Here is a 25,330-nt window from a genome sequence, read left to right as displayed (position 1 = left end):
TCCAGCAGCTCCTCGGGCTGGGCACCCACCAGACACAGCACCGTGCCTGGAATGCAAAACACACGGCAAACACGACGGACAGGTGCTACTAGCTGTGGGAAGTGCGACAAGTGTTCAAGTGACAAATGCGCCTCCAACGCCTTTCTCGAGGGGAAGATGCTGTCAGCCTGCTGCCCATCCAGACGGCACAGCTGATGGTCGCACGCTTTGAGGGGGAAAAATGGTGTTGTTTCCCGAAATATCCCCTGAGAGCTTCGCGAGCGCTGGCGCTGGGAGGGGAAAAGACATGGGGAGAGAGTGGGGCTGTAGCAGGATGGAGAGGAGGATGAGGGGGCTCCGGGCATAATCCCACCGGCTCTGAGCACAGCCCGGGGGCTCCGGGGCATCCTGAGGGCTCGGGGCACATCCCGGGGGCTCCGGGCACATCCCACCGGCTCTGAGCACAGCCCGGGGGCTCCGGGACATCCTGAGGGCTCGGGGCACATCCCCGGAGTAACGGGCACATCCCGGGGGCTCCGGGCACATCCCACCGGCTCTGAGCACAGCCCGGGGGCTCCGGGCCCATGCTGAGGGCTGGGGGCAGCAGGTCGGGGTGCACCCTGTGCTCTCGGGGCACACTCCCCGCTCCCCGGGCACACCCCGGCGGCGCGGGCCGGGCGCTGCCCTCAGCGCTGCCCTCAGCCGAGATGGCGGCGCTGGCGCGCGGCTCTCGCGAGGCGGGCCGGAGCACATCAGCACCCCCAAGGTAACCCCGCCGCCCCCGCTGCCCCCGCTGCCCGCCGCGGAACGGCCCTCGCGGCTGCGGGTGGCGGGGTCGGGTCACAGCCGCGGTCCCCGGGTGTGGGGGGCTCCGGCGCTCGGTGGGGAGGGGGTGCAGTGCTGGGCAGAGCCCCAGGTGGTTTGGGGGCGATTCTGGAATCTTTCCTTTCTGTTCAAAGCGCGGAGATTCTCTCAGTCCCAATGAGGGAACCAAAGGGTGCTTTTTTAATTTTTTTGTATTTTTTTTGCCTATTGAATCAAGTCATACATGAGCTCCGGGAGGGAATGCTGTGCTAGAAGGAACTGCATTTGTTCAGGCAGCAGTTGATAATTTAATTTTATCCTTCACTGTAAGGTTATTGTTATTCGTTTTATTCTGTAGGACTTTAGTCTGGGGATGCTCGTCGCCCCCGCCCTGAGGTGCTGCATGTCTGTAGTGCCCTGAAAAGGGCAATTTTGTATTTGATTGTTATATCTGCTGAGAAACACCACCTGCTAAAGGACACCGAGCCCAGGCCTCAGCTCTCCAATTTATTTGCTGAGATTTTCCATTTGTACTTGAGACATAAGGAAGCTCGCCCATTCAATACCCAGAACTAATGTATCATTTACTGTTAAAACATCTGTTTTCATTGTCCATCCAATTTTTTTTCCTGTTATTTCTGCTTAATGGTGAAAGAAAAATTTTATCTGTGTTCATTAGGCAGCAAATAGGCCAGGAGAAAATCAATTCAGCGCTGTAACATATTTTATTATGTCTGTGCCGAGTTCTTTAAAGCTCTTTTTTTATTAATTAGCTTGGTGTGGTTTATGAAATACACTTGGAGGCCAGGAAGTGAGTTACAAGAAGTAGCTACTGACAGGGAATGAGCAGTGGGAAGTCAGACTGGAGAGGGCTGTTCCTTTCAGAGCAACATGTTGATCACCCTGAGCACAGACAAATCTTTCCTTTGCAGTTCTTTGTCTTGTTATTTCTGCAGCCTCACACAGTAACAAACCAGGATCATCTTGGCTACAAATCCACTAATCCTGTTAGGGTTTGCTGGTGCCTAACCACGGCTGTTTGCTTAACCTTTGTGGCTTTAATTCATGGAGAAATAATTGGAGTTTATGGTGTAAGGCTGGCTTGGTGTTGCAGGGGGGACTTAAGATCTTGTGTTTTTCTGTCTTGCTTCATGAGCTGTGTATTAGAAGTTGAAAGAATGGAGCTTAACAGGTGTTTAGGCAGTGCTTCCCTCAGAGCTGGACTTGGAGGAATTTCCCCATGGGAAGGGTGGTCAGGCCTTGGAAAGGGCTGCCAGAGAGGCTTGGAGTCCCCATCCCTGGGGTGTCCGAGGAGCAGCTGGATGTGTGCTGGCTGATAGGGTGGGAATTCGGCACAGATGATCCCAGAGGGCTTTTCCAGTCCTGGGATCCTGTGGTGTTCTCATGCTGTGTTCCTGCTGCAGGTGGAAAATGTGAAGCTGCTGGATCGCTACGCCGGCAGGAAGGCAGCGAGCGGGACCCTGTACCTGACAGCCACACACCTCATCTACGTGGATGCCTCTGCTGAAGTCAGGAAGGAAACATGGGTATGCTGGGCTGCAAACACACCTGGCAAAGCTGCTTCGGGTCACAGGATGGATTGGTTGGGGAGAGACTTGAGGATCGTCCCGTTCCACCCCTGCAGGGACACCTTCCCCTGTCCCAGGCTGCTCCCAGCCCCAGTGTCCAGCCTGGCCTTGGGCACTGCCAGGGATCCAGGGGCAGCCACAGCTGCTCTGGGCACCCCGTGCCAGGGCCTGCCCACCCTGCCAGGGAACAATTCCTTCCCAATATCCCATCCATCCCTGCCCTCCATCCCCGCCCTTCCCAGTGGGAAGCCATTCCCTCTTGTCCTGGAACTTAATGCTCTCATTTCCAGAATGAGCAGGTTTGGCAATTCCAGAACCGTAGTGGTCTTTTAGAACATTTTGATACCCACTGCTTCCCAGAAACAGCTGGTTTGGAAGGAAATGAACACAATGGTGATGTGACTTGATAGAGTTCACTTGTGGAATTAGTGTCAGTTCAAGGAATGTGAAAAACTTCTGTAATTTCCTGTTTAAAACTCAATATACAAGACCACTAAACGTGAATTTGCAGCTTTTAGAAGTGCAGATTTAGCCTGAAATGAGGCTGTTTTGTTAATTCTGAGCTGAAATGGGAATGACAGAATGTATTTCATATGGAGGTGAAAGGAAAGCAAAGTGCATCAAGTAAACTGAGCTGCACATCTGTCTCTGAAAGCAATTTATGTAAATCTGTAGTTTTTCAGTCCTGCTTTAGTTCCCTGAGTTTTGGGTGCAGTTTATGTTTGATGTCACAAATAAACTCATTTCCTGCTGCTCCTTAGCTGCAGGAAGCATAAACAGCTGATTGTATTACAGGGGTTTCCTATCTGCTTGCACTGCTCACAGCTTTATCAGTGACAAATGATGTTTACTCCCTTTTCTGCAGATCCTGCACCACCACATCTCCAGCGTGGAGAAGCTGCCCCTGACCACGGCTGGGTACCCCCTGCTCATCCACTGCAAGAACTTCCACGTGGCTCACTTTGTGATTGGCCAGGAGAGGGACTGCCATGATGTGTTCACCTCCCTGCTCAAGCTCTCCCAGCCAGGTGCTGGGCTTGGGAATCTGTCCTGGGAATCTCTGGAATGCTCCAAACTGAGCCCTGGGAAAGCTCTGCTGCCCCACACTTGGTTTTGGGAGGGAGTGGGATCAAAATCAGCTTCCAGCAGCAGGGACAATGGCAGGTCTCGGGGAGCTGAGCTCTGTGGAGCAGGACATTTGCTTCCAAACTAAACACAGTCTTGGGAGCCAGGAAAGATGGAGAGAGATTGTTTACAGGGGCCTGGAGTGACAGGACAAGAGGGGATGGATTCACACAGAGAGCAGGGTTAGGTGGGGTATTGGGAAGGAATCCTTCCCTGTGGGGGTGGGCAGGCCCTGGCACAGGGTACCCAGGGAAGCTGTGGCTGCCCCTGGATCGCTGGAAGTTGCAAGGCCAGGTTGGACATTGGGGCTGGGAGCAGCCTGGGACAGGGGAAGGTGTCCCTGCAGGGGTGGCACTGGATGAGCTGTTGCAACCCAAACCTCTCTGTGATTTTGTCACTCTCTGGCAGTGGGAGTGACGTGGTCTCCCATGAGGAACTTCTGGAGAGCTGTGCAAAGTTCATATCCCCAACCTGGCCACTGTCAGTCCCTTGTGTGACTTAGCTGTTGGCTGTGTGCAGTTCTGCCCTTTCCAGCTGATCCAGGCATTCACAGAATTCCCAAATCCCACAATTTGGCATCTTGGCTGTGTTTCCAGCAGTGTGGTTAGGCTGCTCTGCAGTGTTTGCTCAGTGAAGCCTGTGCTTCACCCTGCCCTGACTTGGAGTCACTCTTGCAGTGTGAGCCAGACACCTTCAAAAGCCTGTGTTCTCTTCTAGCTCCAGCTTTTTATTCCAGCATGGCTGAATCTTCATGCTTTTCCTGCAGGACAGCATTCCACTGAGCTCCTACCTGGCTTCTGCCTCTGGCAGCCCCTGCTTTTGGGATGCTGGAACCCATTTTGGAGTTGTGTTATTACAGGCATGTCATTTGTAGTTGCAATTTGTGATGGTGTCACCAGGTTGAGGGAGGGGAATTGATGGCACCAGGCAGCTTCTTGCTGGCCTTCACACAGGGCTGGGCTGGAAATCCTGTAGGGGAAATGGGCTTTGCCCAGTTTAGATGTTTTTTAATTTGATATTTAGGCCTGTGTCTATTCCCAGCACCTCCTTGTGCTCTTTGGAGTTTTCTTAGTTCTGAAGTTCTGCCTCTGATGCTGTAGCTGGCAGGTTTGTGGTGTTAACATTTAAAAGCTATCACTGCTCTTTGAGGTTTGAAAATTAGAGGTCTGGGTAGTGCCTGAAGTGTGGGAGGTATCACTGCAGGGGCTCACACCAGTTTCCTTTGGTCTCTACTTAACTGTGTAAATGCTGTAGCTCTTTCTTTTCTTCTACTCCTTGATTGTAACAGCACATTTTTGTTGTTTTGATGTCTGAGTGTGCTCCCTTCATGGATTTTTGGCAGAGCACATCATTACTGATTATTTGCACACATGTGGTGGACAGCTCTGGGTTACCTGCTCGGTGCCCAGCTGCTTTATCAGCCTCTGACAGGTTTCCCTCTGTCTCTGGAGCTGCCTTGAGAATCAGCTGGATGAGTTATTGGCTGGATTTGCATTTTGTGAAGAGGGGGAAGGAGGTTGGGATGGTAGATGGGCACTTGTCAGAGGTGGCCTGCAGCCTTCATTGGGCTGACAGCAATATTCCAGACATCCCTCAGGTTTGCCAGTCTCAGAATTTGTTGCTGAGCAATGACCTTACAGGTGTGCAGGAGCTGTTGTATGAACTCTCCACAGAAAGCAGATCTTCTAGTCCATGTTTTCATGTATGGCTTAATGGTTATGATATAAATCCCATCTAACATGCTTGCTACAGTGAATTCAGGAGGAAATCATTAGTTTAGGAAAAATTACTTCTTCCAACTTCGGTTAAAACACTTTGTTAGAATTAATGTATCTCCCTGCATTTGGGAACTGAGTGTTGGAAATTCCTGAGGATTTCAGGATGAATTTCAGCACTTGGTACTATCCCAAACCAAAAATCTATAAAAGGTTGAGAAGTCTTAAATACTTTGAATACTCCTCTGTAGCACTCAATCATTGATTTCTAGAAGTTTTGGCCTCCCTGGATGTCTTTGCATCTCTAACTTGTTGATGTTTTTCTTTCTCCTTCCCAGTGAAACCCGAAGAACTTTATGCTTTCTCTTACAATCCTAAAATGTCCAAAGAGAGCCGGGAGATGGGGTGGAAACTGATTGATTTGAAGCTGGACTACCAGCGCATGGGAATCCCCAACGACTGGTGGGAAATAACGGATATTAACAAGGACTATGAGGTAACTCCTGCCCAGGAGAGCCATTCCATGCACTATCTGCTCGTTGTTATTAATGACAGCCCTGCTGCTACCTCTGGGGAGGAAGGAGCTCGCTTGCTCTGAGTCAAAGCTCATCATCTTGATGGGGAGTTGCAGATGATGATGCTCCAGGATAGTCACTGTCTTGTGTTTGATCCCCCTGACAAGAGAGCAGAGCCTTGTTTTTCTGCAGAAATGTCAACCCATCTGTTAGGCAAAGCCTCAAGTACCCTGAGCTTCTTTTGGTATTTCCAAAGCCTGTCCCACCTGGCTGGTGACAGATGTGGAGGAGAGAAGGAAATGGCAGCAGTTTGGATTGGTGGGAAATGAGGCAGAGTGGAGAGGGACTAGGGAAGGAAGGGAGGGAAAAACAGCAGTGGAAAACAGAGCCTTTTTTGCTTTCTCAGTTGGATCTTCTGCTACCTAAGGGCCCTCTGTCATTCCAGTCTGAGCTGCTTGCTGCTGTTATTTTCCCTGAAAGGCCAACTTGGATCTAAACAACATGAAACAAAAGCATTTGTCAGCAAGCTTGTTCAAAATCCTGCTCCACGTTATTTCCCTTTTTATTTCCTCTGGGGCTGTGTGCAGTCAGACCCGGCTATTGAAAAGCAAGGCAAGCAACTCCAAGGAAGACACAGACATACTCATAACTCTGAATCCCTTTCCCTGGTAACTTTCTTTACTTTAAGCTGTGGCTTGAAGAAATACAAGCCTGTGCTGTCAGAGGTGACTGCCAGTTTTACCTGCCTGTGCCTGTGGGGGCCTGAATTGAGCTCTGATATGAGAAGTAGCTGCTGTGGCCATCTCAAATCAGTAATCACTCAGAGACTTTGCTTGCTGCAGTGGAACTCTCAGGTGCTTTAGAGTTTCCTCACGGTTTCCAGCTTGTGTTTTAGAGTTGTCAAGCCTGATGTAAAGCCAGGCTTGGAGAGCAGCTTATCTTTGAAGTCCATGCTGCAAATACTCTGCTTATTTGAAGGGAAGGGATGAAGCTGCTCTCTGAGGATTCCACCTGAGTGCTGGAAGTGCCTTTCCAGTTGCATAATTTTTAGAGAGAACTTTTTAAACAGGGTTAATTTCTCTTTTGTGGAAAGGAATTCTTGGCTGTGAGGGTGGGCAGGCCCTGCAATAGAGTTCCCAGAGAAGCTGTGGCTGCCCCTGGATCCCTGGAAGTGTCCAAGGCCAGGTTGGACGAGGATTGGTGCACCCTGGGACAGTGGAAGGTGTCCCTGCCCGTGGCAGGGGTGGGATGGCTTTAATGTCCCTTCCAACCCAAACCTTTCTGTGAATCTGATTTAGAAACTTGCATCCCATTTCTGGATTTAAAAAACTTCTTTGAACCTGCATTGTGCAGTCCAGTTTTTAGGTACAACTGCAGAGTTGATTGTTTCCTGCATTGTTTTCCTTAATACCTCGTGATCTAATAAGCTAAAGATGAATTTTTCATTAATTTTGAAGTGCTCAGGAGCAATATCTGGGTTTTTGTCTCTGTTCTCCCTCAGGTTTGCAGCACATACCCTCCTGAGATCGTGGTGCCTCGAGCTGCCACCAGGGCCGTGGTGATGGGAAGTTCAAGGTTCAGGAGCCGAGGGCGGATTCCAGTGCTTTCCTACTTGTACAAGGAAAACAATGTTAGTGCTTCACTGCCTGCTGCTTGGGGGGAATGAGGCTTCTCCTTTTCGTCCACTTCCCTTCTAATGAAAGGAAAGAATAAGATAATTATTAGATTGGAGGCCTTTGAGAACTGTGCTTCTCTTAATGGCTTTCATTCTGAGTCACAGAATGAGCTGAAGGCAAACACTTGGAATGCATCCAGAGCTCTGCCAAAAGCACAGACTTTCCAAGCTTCCTGTTGGGAATTTTTTCTTAATCAGCTTTCAGCAATTCCTTCTGATGTGGGGTTTTTTAATCTCCTCTTTAGCTCTATTGAATAATGTTTTACCAAGTTATATGTTGACTCGGCTGGATTTTCATAGTATTGAAGAGGAGGAACCACCCTGAAATAAATCCCCACTAGTTCAGAATAAGTGAAGGTTTCATTTTTTTTTCCACTGAAGACCAGAATGTAAATTTATAACTATGCTGCCTCAGCAGTGTTTTAGATGCTGATCTTAGGAAAATTCAGTCACAGCCAAATTGTTGTTTTCCTGAGGAAGCATGCCTTGACCTGGGCACTGCCTGGAGTTGTGCTGGAAACTAATGAAATTTCCTTAAAATACACCCTGTGCTGCTCTGAATGTGCAGCAACAACTGATAAGGAAAACTCAGAATGGTTTGGAAATAGAAACCAAATGGAAAACATGAGAAATTGCCTCCCAGTACTTTCAGGAGGCTCATGGGAAGGAGGTAGAGGGGCTTTTATATGGGAACATAGTGACAGGGCAAGTAGGAATGGTTTTAAACTGCCAGAGGGCAGGGTCAGATGGGATATTGGGAATTAGGAATTGTTCCCTGGCAGGGTGGGCAGGCCCTGGCTCCCTGGCAGTGCCCAAGGCCAGGCTGGAGCACCTGGGGATAGTGGAGGGTGTCCCTGCCCATTGCAGGGGTGCAATGAGATATTTTTAAGGTCCTTTCCCCCCAGCCCTTCTGGGATTCAATGAACTACTGACATTTGGGGTGGTGACCACCAGGCAGAGCAGGTGGAGCCTCCTCACCCTCACTGCTCCAAGTTCCCCACAGTTGTCACTTTGTGAAATGGCCCAGTGTGTGTCCACCACAGCAGCAGCTCCTCAGAAGGAGCACAGGGGACAGTTAAACTGTGACTCTGAGTGGTGTGGGGCAGGAGGAGAGGCTGAAGCTGTGAGCCCAGGGGCTCTGGGGCAGGAGGAGAGCTGAAGCTGGGGGCTCTGGGGCAGGGGGAGAGCTGAAGCTGGGGCTCTGGGGCAGGAGGAGAGCTGAAGCTGGGGCTGTGGGCAGGAGGAGAGCTGAAGCTGGGGCTCTGGGCAGGAGGGCCGTGGCACAGGGCTGATCTCTGGCTGTGTGTGGGTGTGTTGCAGGCTGCCCTGTGCCGCTGCAGCCAGCCCCTGGCCGGGTTCAGCGCGCGCTGCCTGGAGGACGAGCAGATGCTCCAGGCCATCCGAGAGGCCAACCCCGGCTGCCCCTTCATGTATGTTGTAGACACGAGGCCAAAGGTACCTCCATGGGCTCTGGGCTGCTTTTACATCTCTTGTGTGAATGTGCAGTGCTGTCTCCAGTTCATTCTGTCACAGTTCTGGGTCGGTCCTGCAGAGGAATGTGGGATGGGGCTCCTGGTTCAGGGTGTACAAATGGCATGTGGAATTGTTCCTAAGGATTTTTGCCTGGTTTGAGGGTTTGTGTTCAGGATGACCTGATGGAACTGGCAGTTGTGAACCTGGCTGGGACAGTGAAGCATTTTCCTGCAGAGTCCTAAAGGATAAAGGAGAGAACTGGAAGTGGAGTTGGAGAGAAGCCACAGGATTCAGTTCCACAAGGCTGAAGTGCTTTTACTGGCAGATCTGGGAGGAAGTGGAGCTGTGAATAGCAATCCCTCCCTTTTTTTTTCCTTTTAAAAATAAGACTCATGATGGAGCTTAATACAACTCAGTCCCACTATTTGGGGCTAGAACTTGAGAGCTGAGGGTTTATTTGAAAGGAAATATTTGCAAAATTAAAATTTTAATGACTGTCATCTTGAGGAACTGAATTTAGAAACCCAATTCCAATGATTCTCCTGTAAACATATGGATTAGGGGTTTGTTAGAAGCCAATTAGAACACAAGGGTTTTCATAGCACACAATTATTTAAATGCAAAGATTTAAATTGCTCTGATTATTTGAAAATGGAGCTTTCTGAGAACCTGCTTCACTGTTCAGATCTTGCAGTTATTTTATATAAACTACAAGTTTAGTTAAACTGTGGCAAGGGCAAGAAAGAAAGTGAATTTTTGGGGAAGATGGGGATTTCACAGCATCCTGCTCCAGTGTGTGTTTTTTATTTTAATGTGACATTCCCTAGAGATCCCCTGTTCTGCCATGATATGTGCATTTCTCCTGATGCAGACAGCTGCCAGTGGCAGAGAAGTGCCACTGAGATCCATCACTGGTGGCAAGATGTGCTAAAGCATTTGGTGACAGGGGAGAACGTGTAACTGGTGACACTTCTAAGCCAGCCTGTCCCACTCTGGCAGAACTGAGGCACTGGGGTTATTTTACAGTTCTAAAGGTGTCTGCACCAGATCTGACTATTCTCTCCCAAAAGCTGCCAAATTATAAGGGGGGTTGAGCTGCTCTGTTTTCTGTCCCCACCAGAGATGTCCTGGCAGCTCTTGAACTGGTTTGGGGAATGTTAGAGCAACTGGCTTCTTTTCTGCTTCTGCCTTGCAGTTGCTCTGTTCTTTCTGCTCATCCTCAGTGTTTCTGTGTTTCCCTCAGGTGGCTTAATTTCCTCTGTGCATGTATGTCTGTGAAAATTGGAAATTCCCTTGCTATTTCTATACCACCATGTATGTAAAAATGTTAAAAATGGCTTTCCTAGTTCTGCTTTCCTGTGCCTGTCTCTGAATTCCCTTAGGTAAATGCAGTTGGGGCAGGTTTAGTGTCTCTGATAGCAGAAACAGGGTGTTTATTCTACCCTAAGCAGGGTTTTAATGAGCCTCTGACTAATGAAACTGCAGTAATTGTAATGCAACAGCTGAAAGAACTGTCTGGGAGGTGGGGAAGTACAGCTGAGTAACAGCTTTGTCCAGTACCTTTTCTGGGAGATTTAAACAAAACAAAAAAAAAAGGACTTGCAAAACAGCCTCTCTGAATTTTGTTGTGATTTTCTCTTTCTTTTCTCTTCTGCTCTGTGAATTTGCCAGTTGAATGCCATGGCCAACAGAGCTGCTGGGAAGGGCTATGAGAATGAAGATAATTATGAAAACATTCGTTTTAAATTCATTGGCATAGAGAACATCCATGTGATGAGGAGCAGCCTGCAGAAACTGCTGGAAGGTGGGTACAGCCCTGGGAGGGGTTTGTCTTTCTTACCCCTCTGGACAGAACTTCCTGCCAAATACCCAAATGTTCCATGCACAAACGTGTCCTGATGGAAGCAATGTCAGCATCTTGCTTTGTTTGCTGCATTCAGGTGACTGAAAATATTAATGCTGTCAAAATGCTTTCCTGCTTGACATTTTCTCTGTACTTGTGCTTGGTTTTATAGTGGTTCAAAAATAGCAACTAATACTAAAAGCATTCCTTGATCAATGTGCCAAATTAATAGAAAAAGGTTACAGAATATTACATTTTACAGCTAAGACAATCTCATTGTTGCTTCATGACTTATTGAAGGAAGACCAACAGAGGTTGTTCAGAAGTGCTTTTTGCTATATTTGGAGTATTAGCAGTATTTCTGAGTTGAAATGCATGATCTTCCAAAGACTTGAGTCTCATACATACTTTGTTCTAACTTTTCATTCATTTCTGATTCCTTTTAACCAAACTCCTTTAAAATGTATTAAATTAATGTTTTAATATCTAAATATATAAAAATGCAAAGTAGATAAGCTCATTGTGATCATAGGGAGGAATGCAAAGCAGGGCAAAAGAGTCACCTGAGATTGGGGATCAAGAGGGTAATGAGGCCCAGAGTTTCATTGATAGAATTTTGGACAATTTTGCAATTCAAGTGCTGTACTCCAAAATAGGAGTTTAATATTTTAGTAACTGCCACAATACTCATATTTTTTTTAAAACAGTTGGGTTGTTGGTGCTCCCAGGTGGCCCTGCAGGATCCATGGTGACCTTGGACACAAATGGGGCTGTTCCCACCCACAAGAGTGGCCTGATCACAGCTCTGAGTCCTCAGTTGCCTCTTCCTGGCAGATTTATTTCATGGTGGGAGAAGAGGCAGAATAAAAACTTGTTTGCTCCCATGTTCTTCTCCAACAGTGATAAAATCTCATTCACTGGGGCTTGTGGACTGTTCTGAACTTTATTACTCCGAGTGTTTTCTGTGCTGGATTTCATTAGAGCAGCTGAGTTGCCTTCAAGGTTAGATTTGTTATTTCTGTCTCTAAATTAGAGAGAAATAACTTCAAATCTCTGGGAAGTGAGTGAGTGGTTGTAGATGTGATGGTGATGTAAAGTTCCAGCTCACTGCTGGAAAAACCAGCTGAATAAATAATGAGTTACCCTTTAAACAAAGAGCGAGAGGAGATTTCCAGAGCCTGAAATTCTCACAAAGCCAGCAATTTTTAGTTATGAAATTTAGATACACAACCATTAGTGTGTCCTTTAGACAGGATATTGCTGCAAGCACTTCAAATTGTCAGGGGGATAACGAGGAGGTGCAGGGGATGCTGTTCTGACTCTGTGTGTGCTCCAGTGTGTGAGATGAAGTCTCCCTCCATGAGCGATTTCCTGACGGGGCTGGAGAACTCGGGCTGGTTACGGCACATCAAGGCTGTCATGGATGCAGGTGTCTTCCTGGCCAAGGTAAAGCTGCTCTCCAGCTGCATTCCAAAATGTCCCCTGCTGTGCTGGGGACTGCTGCAGGGTTGGGAAGGTGGCTCTGAGGAGAAGGTGTTGTTCAGGTTCGTTTAAACTCTCCAAAAATGTTGGGTTGTGCAGCTGCTGGGCAAACACAGGTCCTGTGTTGTGTGTTGTACCAGGGCTTTATTAGAGCTCATGTGAAACATAAGATCACAAAATGTGAATAAATTACCTTTATAAACCTTTCTATATAGCAGTGCAAACAACTCCTAACCCTGTGCTCATTATTCATCCACTGCTCTGCTTGAATTGAGGGGTTATTTTGACTGGTTTATTTTCTCCTGGTTTGCTGTGATGTGGACACTAATTTTGATTATTCAACAGAGCCCTCTTTTCTGCAGAGCTGGTGGCTTTGCAGGTCAGGCAGAAGGAAGTAAGTCACTCAGGAGTAGTACAGGGTGTGCAGGAAGTGTGTGGTGAGAGGAGTGAGTAGTAAACATTGGTTGTCTCTCACAATTTGCCCACATCACGAGCAGGAAACTTTTGTTTCTCTCCTGCCCTAAGTGGCAAAAGGTGATGGGATAGGGGGAAGTTTGCATCAACTCTCCTAATTTATCTTGAAGTTCTAATCCCTGGGTGTCCAGCTGTTTTTTACTCATCCACCAAATTTTTAGCTCAGAGGAAGAGCCTGAGAATCCTTGGTCTTCCAGAGATCACATTCTCTCCTGCCCTAAGTGGAAAAAGGTGATGGGATAGGGGACAGTTTGCATCAACTCTCCTAATTTATCTTGAAGTTCTAATCCCTGGGTGTCCAGCTGTTTTTTACTCATCTACCAAATTTTTTCCTCAGAGGAAGAGCTGGGAATCCTTGGTCTTCCAGAGATCACGGGGCTGTTTTTTACCAGCCTGCTGCAGCACTTTGCTCTAGCTGGGGCTTCTCTTGATGGAATGTGCATTTCCACAGGCCAGAGGGGAGATGGCCACCACTCCCCCGGGGTTTTGGGGTGGTGCAGGGCAGGGCCAGCCTTTCCCTGAGCTCTGTGCTGTGTCCTGGCAGGCTGTGAAGGAGGAGAGGGCCAGCGTGCTGGTGCACTGCTCCGACGGCTGGGACCGCACGGCCCAGGTCTGCTCCCTGGCCAGCCTCCTGCTGGACCCCTTCTACAGGACCTTCAAAGGCTTCATGGTAAGGACATGCTGCAGTTCCAGGGCCAGCGGGCCCTGGGGAAGGGCTCAGGCCATTTCCTGGGACAAGTGTGGGTGACCTACATAAAGCAGCTTTGGTTCTGTAAGGAGCTGGAATTGCTGTGAGCAGCAGGGCAGCAGCTGATTGACAATTCCCAAATCCTTGTTTCCTGCAATGTCTACATGGGAGCCACTAATGAGAGATCTCAGCAAAGGATGCAGCTCTGGCAGCAATCCACCAAAAAGCGCTGGAGGAGTTTGTCCTGTGTGTCTCTTACCTGCTGGGATTTGAAATTGGCTGAACTCAGCCCTGTCCCCTGTTCATCAGTAAAATCTGCATAATTTCAGACTTTTTAAAAAGCCATTTCATTTTAATTAGGCTGTTTGCTTCTAGTGCAGGCTTTTTCTTAATTTGCAGCCATCCCTGCATGAATTCAGGGCAGTCTGTGATGTTTCTTTCCATTCATCTCTGGTTAAATACCTGAAGAGCTGCTCTGTCTCAGGAGAGCTCCTTGAAGGAATCTCTGAAATCAGAACAATGCAGATTTTGCCTTTTCCAGTGCCAGCACTGTTTCTTTGCATTCCATGCTGGTTTTATTGTTTCTATTTTTGTTTCTGGATTATACTGCAGTCTTTTAACAGTTAAAATTCCATGAGCACATTAAACATCTGCCTGGGCTTTGTCTCTGAACAATCCTGCATGAACTGAGAACAGGATTTCACTCAGGAGCAGGAGCAGTGGCAGACACATCCCTGTCTGTCCTCATGGTTTGTAGGCACAAGTCCCCTGACATGGGCTTATTCCTAAATGAATTCATCAGCAGTCCAGGAATGGAAAAATGCAGAAAGCCATTTAAATGAAGTTTTCTAAGAACTCTGTTGTGAGTTTCTGCCTTCCTCCTCTTAATCTGGATGATGATAGCAGGAATTATCTTTAGATGTGATCCAGCAAAGTAATGATGGATGCAGCTTCAGTCATGTGGTTCCTTGTGAGACATCTCTAAACCAGATTATTTTATCTTATTTATCAGTGAGGAAAACAGATTATAACAGTTACTATTTTCTGTAACTACAGGCATCTATTTTAAAAATGCCACATAGTTGTTCTGACTTCATCCTGAACTCCTCATTACACAGCTGTACTTCATAGATTTATTTTTGTCTGTTAAATATTTGTTGAACTTCAGTTGCTGATTTATTTTGCTGAATATTACAACCCTTTTTTCCAAATTAAATAGCACAGTGTAATATTAAGCTGTTAATTCTTTGAGCTCAATATATTTATATATTATGATTTTAACAACTTAGAAACTCCCTCAAAATGGTAGGTTTGAAATGAGTTCTGATTCCAGCAGGGCCATTGCCTTGGTAACTGGATAATCTGTAAATCACAATTCCTGTTCCCATTGATTTCTGGGGATATGTTCATAGCAATAGGGGCAGCAGGTTGTCAGCTTTTTAGGCTTTAACATCAAAGGTTTCATTTTGCTTTTTTAACCAAATTAATGCTCTTTTCTTAATCCCTGCTTTGAACCTGCAGGTCCTGATAGAAAAGGAGTGGATTGCAATGGGCCACAAGTTCTCACACAGGTGAGAGGGGCACATTCCCCTGGGGGGAGTGAAACCAAAACTGTCTGCAGGGTTAGGGGATCCCATGAAAAATTGAAATTAAAAGGAGAAAACATTGGGAAAATATTGGTATTGGTGACACAGAGCCAGGGTCTTCTAAGGCTGTTATTTCATCACTGTGTTCTTATTACTTTACAAAATCATGGCTTCAATTCTGGGTGTTTTCCTACCTGCAAAATTCTGTTATTTGAGGAGTGCTAATTGTGGAATCACAGAATCATGAAGGCTGGAAAAGACTTCCAAGATCATGAAGTTCAGCCAGCAGCAGCACTAACCCTTGTCCCCAGGTGCCACATCCACACATCTCTGGAGCACTTCTAGGGATGGTGACCCCACTCTGTCCCATCCACAGTGCTCCAGCCAGACCTGGAATTCTCCTGCAGCCATGCCTGGGAGAGGATCTCTGCCACTTTCTCAGGACTGTCCCAAAATCAAAGCATAAACCTGACCTGGAAGAAAACTGATGGCAAGGGGACGTTTTGTGGTGGGTGACAGAAGATTTATTCTGCTTTTTGCACCTGTGTAGGTGTGGCCACCTGGATGGGGACCCCAAGGAGGTGTCCCCTGTGTTCACACAGTTTGTGGAGTGTGTGTGGCAGCTGATGCAGCAGTTCCCCTGCTCCTTCGAGTTCAGCGAGCGCTTCCTGCTGGAGATCCATGACCACGTCTATTCCTGCCAGTTTGGCAACTTCCTGGGCACCTGCCACAGGGAGAGGGAGGAGCTCAGGTGAGCTGGGGCTCCTGGAGCCTGCAGGCCACAGATCCTGGGAATGCCTGGAACAGGGTGTGTTTTATGGAATTGGAGACTCTGGAATGTAACCATCAAGGCAGTGTTACCCCTAATCAGTGTGAGAAAAGAATATGAATTATATCCCAAAAAAGGTGGTTTTGGAGCACAGCAATAACTTGCAGATATCCCTTCTGGACAGGAGAGTGTCCATTTTAATATCCTGTGCTTATGAAATCAATCAGATCCAGCATAAAAACAATTCTTAGCTCCCTTAATCTAATTCTGCTCCCAACAGCTGCAGTTATTAATCCACTTGCTGCTTTTTTTTAGTGATCAGATGTTCTTTGTACTTGGCAGAATCTTTGAGAAGACCCATTCCCTGTGGCCTTTCCTCTTACAGAGGAAGCAGGAGTTGAGAAATCCTTTGTACAGAGGATTCACAGCTTACAAAGAGCTTCAACCAAACACTCTACCTTTCAGTTTCCAGTAAGTGGCTCATCTGAGAAGGGGAAGGAGGGGCACATTTCTGTCATTAATAACTCATGTTAAATCAAATAAATTTGCACTGATTAACTTGGTTTGTTTTGCCTTTCCCCTCTGTTCCTCAGGCATAAACTAAGAGGAGCAGTGCAAAGGTGAAATGAATTCATGTAATTAAAAATAATATTTCTAATTTGGTGTTGAGAAAAGAGGGTGGAGAAAGGCAAGGAAAAGCAGAACTTCAGAGACCCACACACACTCCCTGGCTGCTTGCTCTGTCACACTGAAGTGTTTGAAACAGTTCCTCTTTTCCTCCTTTTAATGTATATTAAGGAAGTCTTTCAAGCAAGAATTTTGGTGCTCAGTTCAGGGTTTTTCTCAGGCTTTGTTTCTGCATCACTCCTGGGCCCTGCTGAGAGAGAGGGGGATGAAAATGAGATTGTAAGTGCTGTGTGTGCAAATGGAAGTTGGGAGGTTGGGCTGGTACCTTGGGAAGGCTGCCCTAGAACAGAGGCTGGACAGAGCTAAAGAATAAAGCAGGGATTTATTAAAAGGATCTCCTCCATGGATCCACATTGGGCAGCACAAGAGCCCAGCCAGGGCTGCACCCAAGGTGAACCAAAATGGGCACAAAATGCACAACTGCTCATGGCATCTGTCACTTTCATAAGTTCTGCTCCATTTACAGATTGCAGTTCATTGTCCAATTCCAGCTCCAGCCCCTGCAGTCCTATCCTTGTTTTTCTCTCTCCAGCCCACATTGTTTGTGCTCCTGGGCCTGAATTTGGATCATTTGTCCTTGGTCCCCAGCTAGAGCAGGAATTGTTTTGTCTCCCTGCTCTGTGCAGAGCTCACCATCCCCTAATGTGAAGCCCAGACCCACACACTAAAGCAGCTCAGAATCTGAAAAATAGAAAAGCTGAAACCTGAGGCATCAGGGCAAACTAAGGAGTGGAAGATAAGCTGCCCAAGCTTCCAATAAATCTGCTATTAAAAAAAAAAAAGTATCTTCATCCTATTCTAATATTTACTGCCAGATTTTTTAACCTGAAGAAAAGTTGAATTTATGTTGAATTCAATAATCCAAGGCTGTGGCAGGTTTTCAAATTAATTCCTAATCTCAGTTTGTTAAAAATATTACCCAGCATCTCTTTGTTGGGAACAATGTCCAGCTGAGCCCCTAATTGCTGTTTTTTGCCTGGTATTGAGGTTCTGGTGTGGGATGTACAACCGCTTTGACAAGGGCATGCACCCCAAGCAGTGTGTGCTGGACCAGCTGCTGAGCTGCCTGAGCCAGAGGCTGACCCTGGAGGAGAACACAGCCGAGCTGGAGAACGTGAGCCACGGGGCTGCAAGGGTTAACTGGGAGGGGTGTCGGGGGAATATTGGAATAGAAATTAATATTGGCCATTAAATACAGAAACTGGACGTGTATTATATAGAAATATATATTACATGAATGTATAATATATGATATAAAACTATATATAAATATATAAATATATAAATATATAAATATATAAATATATAAATATAGGCCATTAAATATAGAAATTGGACATGTATTATATATAAATATATATGATATGAATGTGTTATAAAATATATAAATATATGGTATAAATTATACATATATATAATATATAAATAGATAAATATTGGCCTTTAAATGTAGAAATTGGACATGTATTATATAAATATATTGTAAAAAATCACATATATATAGTATTAATAGATATTGGCCATTAAATAGATAAATTATACATTATAAAGATACTATATAAATACATATAATATGCATATATAAAATATAATTATATATTATAAATTTATACTTGTATATAAATATTGGCCATTAAATATATAAATCATACATATATATTATATAAATATATAAATTTTGGCCATTACATATATAAATGGTACAGTATAGAGATATTATATAAATATATATAATATAGATATATTAAATATATATTCTGAAGTGATACATATGCAAAATATATAGATATTGGCCATTAAATATATAAATTATACTTTATACGTATATATTATATACATATATTGTATAAAATTATGCATATATATAATATAAATATTGGCTATTAAATATTTGCATTTATTTCCCCTTTCCCCATCATATACAATCAAATCAGATGAATATACTGACAATGCATGTGGATTTATTCAAGAAGTCTTAAAATAATGTAAGCAAAGATACCTCTTCACATCTCTGCTAGGAAGAAGAATCCTGTTAAAATCTTAGTTTAAAAATATGAGTGGAGTTGTTTTGTTGGGGATATTTTTGCCATTCTCTGTTGTAGGGCCAGGATCCAAGTCAGCCCTTCATTTCAGAGTAAATGCCAGCCTTACTTTACTCCAGACATGGATACTCTGTGTCCCTTGTGTGTGATTAAAAGCCATCACAGTAACTGATGTTGGTGGTATTTCAAGGTACTGGAGCTGTGTTTTGTCCCTGTTCTCCAGAATCATTGCAGCTGCTGACACCCAGCCAGTCTGAATGACAGATGAATCAGCCACTGGGTGAAAATGAGGGGTTCACTGACAAACCTCTGTGTGTTAAAAACCTCCAACCACCCCCAAACACATCAAAACACAGTTTTTAAAACACCCCAGTGAGAAGAACATCAAACATCAGTGTCCTTTGCTGGGGTGATGTGATGCTGAAAGCTTCAGCTTTATTCAGCTTTATTGCTTAAACACTGGTGTTTGTGTCAGACATGGCAGGATCTTTGGCCAGGTATTTCTTATGTTTGTGTCAGGCGTTTGAGGATTTGTGTCCAGCCACTTCAGAGCTGGAAAAGAGGCACTGCCACAGGGCTGTTGTGTTGACACCTGGTTTTTGTTTCCCTCTGGCATCTAGGTATTAATTATTTGTTTTTATGCCTTTTTATTTGTGCAGAAACTCCCTGTCCTCGACAGCCCCTTGCCCAGCAAAGGCTGCACCTCACCCAAGGCAGGAGCTGCTGCTGCCAGAGCCCCAACTCCTCCTCAGGACTGTGCAGAGGGAGCAGCCCCAGTGCTGAGCAATGGCCCCTCCCTGGGCCACCAGAAGCACAAGGAGAGCCCAGGCCAGCCCCGGGATCTCGGAGCCTCCGGGGAGGATGGGCAGGCCCAGCAGCAGGGATGAGCTCTGGCAGCTGCTGGGAGAAGCTCTGGGGAGCTGCTGCAGCCCCCCTTTGCAGCTGAGTGTGAGTAGGGGTGTGCAGGGCTGGGGGAGCAGCTGCTGGGGGCACCTCCTGCAGCTCAGGTGGTGCAGAGCTGCCAGGAGCCTGCCTGGCATTCCTGGGAACTTGGCTTTCAGTGGCAACACGTGCATTTCTGAGGGTTAGGGCTGCCTGCCAGCTCTGCTGTTTGATGCTGGAAGAAACCTTGCCAGTTCCATGAGGAGCTGGGCAGTAACTGCAGGAGGAAGGATGCAAATCCCTCTGTTCTCAGTGGTGGTCCAAGGTCATCTTAAAACAAGAAAAAATTTCAGTCCGTCTTCAAATGCTAAAAACTCCCCCAACCTTTCTTAGCTGTGAATGAATCTCTGCATGGACCCTTGCCTTGTAGCAGAACTGATTCATGTTTTGTTTCCTATGCATATTTGTTACACAAAACCAAACCCCCTGTGCCTTCTCTGGGACTGTGTCTGTGTCCAGCCAGGCCGCTGCAGGTTTGTGCTGGAGTTTGCAGGGTGCTCTTGGTCCTGTCTGTAGTCAGTGTTTGTGAGAGGTTTTCCTCTGCTGCAGCTTCTCCAGGGTTTTTGCTGTTCCCCTGAGTTCAGCTTTTTCCAAGCTGACCTCTTGAAGAGTCAGCTTTTATGGACCTCCTTTATGGATGGGAGTGCAGAGCCAGCCCATAACACATGGATTTGTGATAAGAGGGAGGATTGGAAATGAAGAAAGACAGCAGAACATTTATGTGGAATTTTTCTCTCTTATTTTATGATCTTGGTTAAACTGAAGCAAAAGAGTAACTGTTCCAAGCTGGAATCATTGATGAGACTGCAGTTGCAGATGGGGCTGTGTTCTGGTACTGAAATGGGGCCTGAAATGATAAAATCACTTGCTGAGTGATTCTAGGGAATGTTCAGATTCCAGGAACTTTAGGGATGTTTTGTCTGTCTCGTGAACAGTATCTGTCATGGCAATGAACTTGGGAAGAAACAGAAGAAACAAGGACTTCTCTCCCAGGGATTGGGTGTCACAAATGAGTGCTTGAAGGTCACCCAAAAATCGTTGGGAGGGGCATCAGCAAAAGCAGGTTTGATAGAAAAAAGTGTGACCAAATTAATTTGCAAGGTTCATTGTTACTTATTAAATGGTTAAAGCACACAGATTAAAAGTAAAATAGAAAATCAAGCAATCTCAAAGTAAAATCAAGCAGTGTGGAGGCTGGGGATGGAAAAGGGTCAGGATGAAAGGGAGTGAGGGACATTCTCCTGTTGAGTCACAGGGTTCAGAGTGGAGCAGCCTCCCCGACTGAGCCCTGGAATTATCAACAGTTCAGGCCTAAAGGTTTCCTGGAATCAGAGAATCAGTAGCAGCACTTGAACTCAACAGCAGAGAATCAGCAGGTAAGGAATTGAACAAGGGGTTTGTGTAGAATTCCCTGTAAGCACAACAGGAGCTCCCTTAGAGGCTGAACTCACAAATCCAAAGTACTCCATAATCCAGGAGAGCAGCATTCCCAAGGACCAGGTCCAGGTGTATCCCTGGGAAAAATTCCCCCCAAGTTTTCCCTGTTTATAGAGAGTCACTTTTATCAGAGTCACTTTCCAGCCTGGCTGCAATTTGGGTCAATATCTTCCTTTGAAAGCTCAATAACAAAAATGTTCCACTTGGCTTGTTCTTCTGGCAAGAAAAATCAGATTGCAGGCTGAACCCAGGAGTTTGTACTCCAGCCCTGGGAGCAGCCAGTGTTCCTGATAAGCTCAAGGTGCTGCTTATCAAGGTCAAGGCCTGAGGACATTTCTGAGATCGTGGTGAGGCCTTGGGGGCTTGGGGGATTCCCCTCCCCAGGCAAGCTGTGCCACTGTCCTTGTTCTGTGCTGAATTGCACAGAATCCCCCTGTGCAGCTTTGTTCAGGATGCTGCTCTGCTCTCTTCTCAAGCTGTTGTTTCAATTAGATGCTGCCATTAAGTTTTCAAATCAGATTTTCTCTTTTATAAAAAGTTTGGAAGCCAACTGAAAATATTTGAGCTTTCCCAATCTGCAGAGACAGCAGAAACATTCCACTGCAACACCAGAAAGTGCAATAACTCTGCTCATGTGCTTTTAACCCGTGGTGAAATCACTGGTCCAGTGTCCAAAACTCAACCCAAACCTCCCTGAGTGGCTGCTCTGGGTAAGAAAATACCTATTTTATAAAGCACATGAAAGATCCAGAGAAGAAGAGAGCACAGAGTTTCTGCATTGCCTGGAATAGCAAAGAGGAAGTTTTTTAGTATTGAGGGTTTGTCAGACTTAAATGAAGTTTTTGTCAAGGAAGGAGTGGGAGCTATAAGAGTGATTGATTAAAAATGAAACACTGGAAATACTGACCCAGGTGTGACTGATGGATCAGCCCTGTCTTTTCTTTCCAGGGGATAATGGGCAACATCCATCCCCAAATCAGAGAAAATAGGACATGAAGCCAAGACAGGCACTTTTTAGGACCAGTTGTTCTATGGATCATCAGTTCTTTGGCTATCTTTAATAAATTCTCTAATTTTCATTAGAGATCCAAAACTGGAGAGGGTTTTGATTGACTACTGAAGGGCCTAAAGGTGCCATTGGTTAATTATTGTACAAATCCAGCTTGCAGAAGGCTCCTGGAAATATTTGTATGATGCTTTGCCTTTGGAATTGCCATTGGAGGAGTTGAATAACCTTTCCTTGTTCCTAAAAAGGTTGTCTCCACAAAGTGTACAACCACCACTAGTGTTGTAAGCTTGGAGTAATCTTGCTGCTTTTAACTCCAATGGCAAAACAGAGCCAAACCCAAAAATTAATGTTTTTTAAACCTCTTGCATTTCATGTGTGCAGGCTCAGGCAAAGGCTGCAGTGTATTGAGAGCCTTTCATGCTGATGCTGGAACTTAGGAGCTGGAAAAGATTCCAGGGTTTCCTCTTTTTCCATAAGCCCATGGTTTGAAAACCAATCAAGGAGAAACTTTTTGGTTTTGGTGGCAGCTCTGGGCTGTTTGCAGAGCAGAAGTGAGGAGCTGCTCAGAGCCCTGCAGTGTCCTGAGCTCAGCTGGGATCTGCTGCCCAGGAAAACTGAGTTCCCTGCCCCATGAACATCCTGTGCTGCCCAGGAAAGCTGTGTTCCCTGCCCCTGGAGCATCCTCTGCTCTGTTCCCTGGAGCATCCTGGAGCATCCTCTGCTCTGTTCCCTGCCCCTGGAGCATCCTCTGCTCCCTGGAAGTGTGGGAGGAATGGAGGAGCTGTTACTGCTATTGGGAATCTGCTGCTGCTGCTGGGGAAAGTTCCTACAACTGATTGATTCCTAGGGGAGCAGCCATGCTTTGTGAGGTCAGAAATCCTGCTTTTATTTGGAGCAGTGCAGTTCTTTCCATTTCAATTCCTGTCACTGAGAGCTGGGAGGGAAGAGGGGTCTGATTTGCTGCAGATGGGCTGTGCTTGGGTAAAACTCTCCCTTTTCTGGAGCTGCTCCTGCCTCTCCAGGACATTCCATGGTTTCTCCAGGACATTCCATGGCTTCCTGCCTTTTCCCAGTGTCTCCTGTGCTACAACCAGGTGTAACCTTGTAGTGGCCTGTCATACTCTGTGTTAAAATTCCTACTCTGAAGCACAAGAGGGACTCGTGGAGCTTCATTTGAAATGTCTTAAATGTGAACTTTGTTCTGTGGATTCTTAAATTGGGATTTTCTTTTGCTGTTGTCACCTGTGGGAGAGAAAATCCAATTGATGCTGTTTGCTCTGCAGGGAAAAAGTGGGAATCATTGGGTTGTCCATAGTTTTAGTTCTCCATGGCCTCTTCAGGGGTGAGGAAAAGCAGTTTGTAAAAGCTTTTAGGTCTCAGTCTGTTCTTGTGCTTAGTGATTGCCTTTCCAAGTTAATTCCTTGGAGTAACAATCCACCTGCTCTGATCCAGAGCCATCGTGGCTGGGATGGAGAAGGAGGTGGGCTTGGAGGGGGCTGGGAAGCTTCAGGAAGCTTCCCCAGTGCTGCAGAGTGGGATTTGGCAGGAGCTGAGGGTGCCCAGAGCAGCACAGGATCTCCAGGTGGGAATGTTGGTGTGGAGCAGCCCTGGGGTGTTGTCTCCATCGTTTCTGGGAGCAGAGAGCCCCCAGAGGTGCTCCCACCACTGAGGCAGCCCCAGGAAAAGCCTTGGAAAGGGAAGAGCTCCTGCTCCAGGCTCCTTCAGCTCCTTGCTGAGCTGGTCTTGGGCAGCCCCAGATCCCAGAGGAATTTGCTGCAGGATGCAGTGCTGGGTACCCAGGAGGGACCAGGAGCATTCCAGAGGGGTTTTCCTCTCCTCCCTCTCCTCTGCTCTGTGCTGAGGGCTGGGGGTGTTTTTAGAGGGAGCTCTCCCAGCTATTCCTGGTTTCCATCCTTCCCTCATGCACATCCAGGCATTCCCTGGGGGAAAACCTGCTCTGCATGTCCTATTTGTGTTTAATTATCACCCAGCACTTGATTAATTAGCTGAGGAAGCTGGGGATGGCAAAGCCTGTGCTTGGGACCAGGCAGCCAGCTGGGCCATTCGTTAGGGCAGGTTTGCTAATGACATTAATTAACGTGACCCCCTGGGAGCTGCAGGAGCAGGGCAGGACCAAGGGGTTGTTTTTAAATCATTTCTATATTCCCATCTATTGAATGTAGCAGAAACTACTGGAGTAACTCAGCACTGGATCCCACCCTCTGGCTGGATTTTCCTTGGCATCCCCAACCTGATCCTTGTAGGAATGTCCCCAAAACCCTGTGTAGTGCTGGCTGGGAATGTCCCTGTTGCTGTTTGTGTCTGTGTCACTGCTGAGGGACATCTGGGGGGATGAGCCCCAGATTGTGCCCCAGGGCTCTGTGGGGCTCTGCAGTTCTGCACTGCTTGAAGCTGATCTTGTCTAGAGGAGAATTGTGTCTTTTCTCTCTGTTTGTCCCATGGAGTCTCTCTTGGATTGCAGGTATTTTTATTCCCTACAAAAATAAACACTTGGTCTTTTTAAAGGAAGTGGCTGCTCTGTTTATTGGGTGGTAACCCAGAACCCCACACTTGGAAAGGTGGAGTCAGTTAAAGGGTCTTAATTAACAAAGGGGTCTTAATTAACAAAGTGAGTGTGGAGCCATTTCCCCTCCCCAGAACAGAAATGGGCTGATCCCCCTGGTTTGGGGAATGGGGAGTGCTAAAAACAACCCAAAAAGGAACATAACTGATGGAAAACAGGGAACACAACCAATGGCACGGTGTCTTCTGCAGCTTGTGCTATTCTGGTTTTGTTTTTTTTATTTAAATTTTCATTTCTATCTTAAAGCCAAGTGTCTCCTTAGTGTTCCTTGCTCCTGGAGAGCTGTCTGTCCCTCACTCACCTGGCCACAGGCGTCTCCAGGCTGGCTTCCACAGCTTTCTGAGGAGCAGCCAGAGCTTCTGGAAGGAGCTGACTCCCAGCTTCGTGGGTCCAGTGAAGACATGTTTTCTGATGGCTTCAGAGTGAGGAACCCACAGTCCAGCTGCTGATGGTATCCTGGAAAAATCCTCTTTTATCCCATTCTTTTTAGTCATGGGTAGTGAGGTGTTAAAGATGGAGTGCAGACAGAACTCAGCTGAGAAGGGTGGATGCTCAAGAGGGAGATTCCAGGTACAAAACTCCCCTGTAAACCTGGGAACAGACTCCAGACCCATCAGCCAGCCCCTGATGAATATTTTCCACCTCAAAAATGGGTATTTTCTATGTTTTAAGGGCCTGGCACTGGAGTACACTCAGTCCCTGGGTGTTTCTCAGGCTTTTCTCCTTCTTGCTAATTTTAAATGTTTTTAATGCTGCCAGTGAAATCCTTCATTTACCTTAATTAGACTCACTTTGCATTTAATTGGATTATTAGCATTAACACTGGCTAGAATTGATAAAGCTGCAATTTAATTTGGGAAAAATTTGGACAAAAGGTGTGGTAATGGGAGTTTCTTTGGGCTGCAAACAGCT

At 46.3% G+C, this 25,330-nt stretch overlaps 1 protein-coding gene across 2 annotated transcripts; it reads left to right on the top strand.

The window, feature by feature from the left end:
• The first annotated feature begins 729 nt into the window (after positions 1–729).
• On the top strand, positions 730–24,372 carry MTMR8 (myotubularin related protein 8). 2 transcript variants are annotated; one of them, XM_039731247.1, is made up of 14 exons: positions 730–745; positions 2,208–2,330; positions 3,238–3,400; positions 5,551–5,708; positions 7,229–7,357; positions 8,723–8,857; positions 10,547–10,679; positions 12,055–12,164; positions 13,219–13,344; positions 14,884–14,933; positions 15,499–15,699; positions 16,060–16,188; positions 17,392–17,518; positions 19,106–24,372. In XM_039731247.1, the coding sequence occupies exons 4-14, from the start codon at positions 5,592–5,594 to the stop codon at positions 19,331–19,333; spliced, it is 1,485 nt and encodes a 494-aa protein (XP_039587181.1). In that variant the 5' UTR covers positions 730–745; positions 2,208–2,330; positions 3,238–3,400; positions 5,551–5,591; the 3' UTR covers positions 19,334–24,372. The 2 variants fall into 2 exon arrangements, with proteins under 2 accessions (XP_039587181.1, XP_039587180.1); XM_039731246.1 differs by lacking the exon at positions 730–745 and adding an exon at positions 4,215–4,356.
• Positions 24,373–25,330: the final 958 nt, after the last annotated feature.

The sequence above is a fragment of the Passer montanus genome, unplaced genomic scaffold (assembly GCF_014805655.1).
Source record: "Passer montanus isolate IOZ18808 unplaced genomic scaffold, ASM1480565v1 scaffold76, whole genome shotgun sequence".
Lineage (NCBI taxonomy): Eukaryota > Metazoa > Chordata > Aves > Passeriformes > Passeridae > Passer > Passer montanus.
The sequence above is the reverse complement of the archived record's forward strand: the minus strand, read 5'-3'. Positions and strand labels throughout refer to the sequence as shown.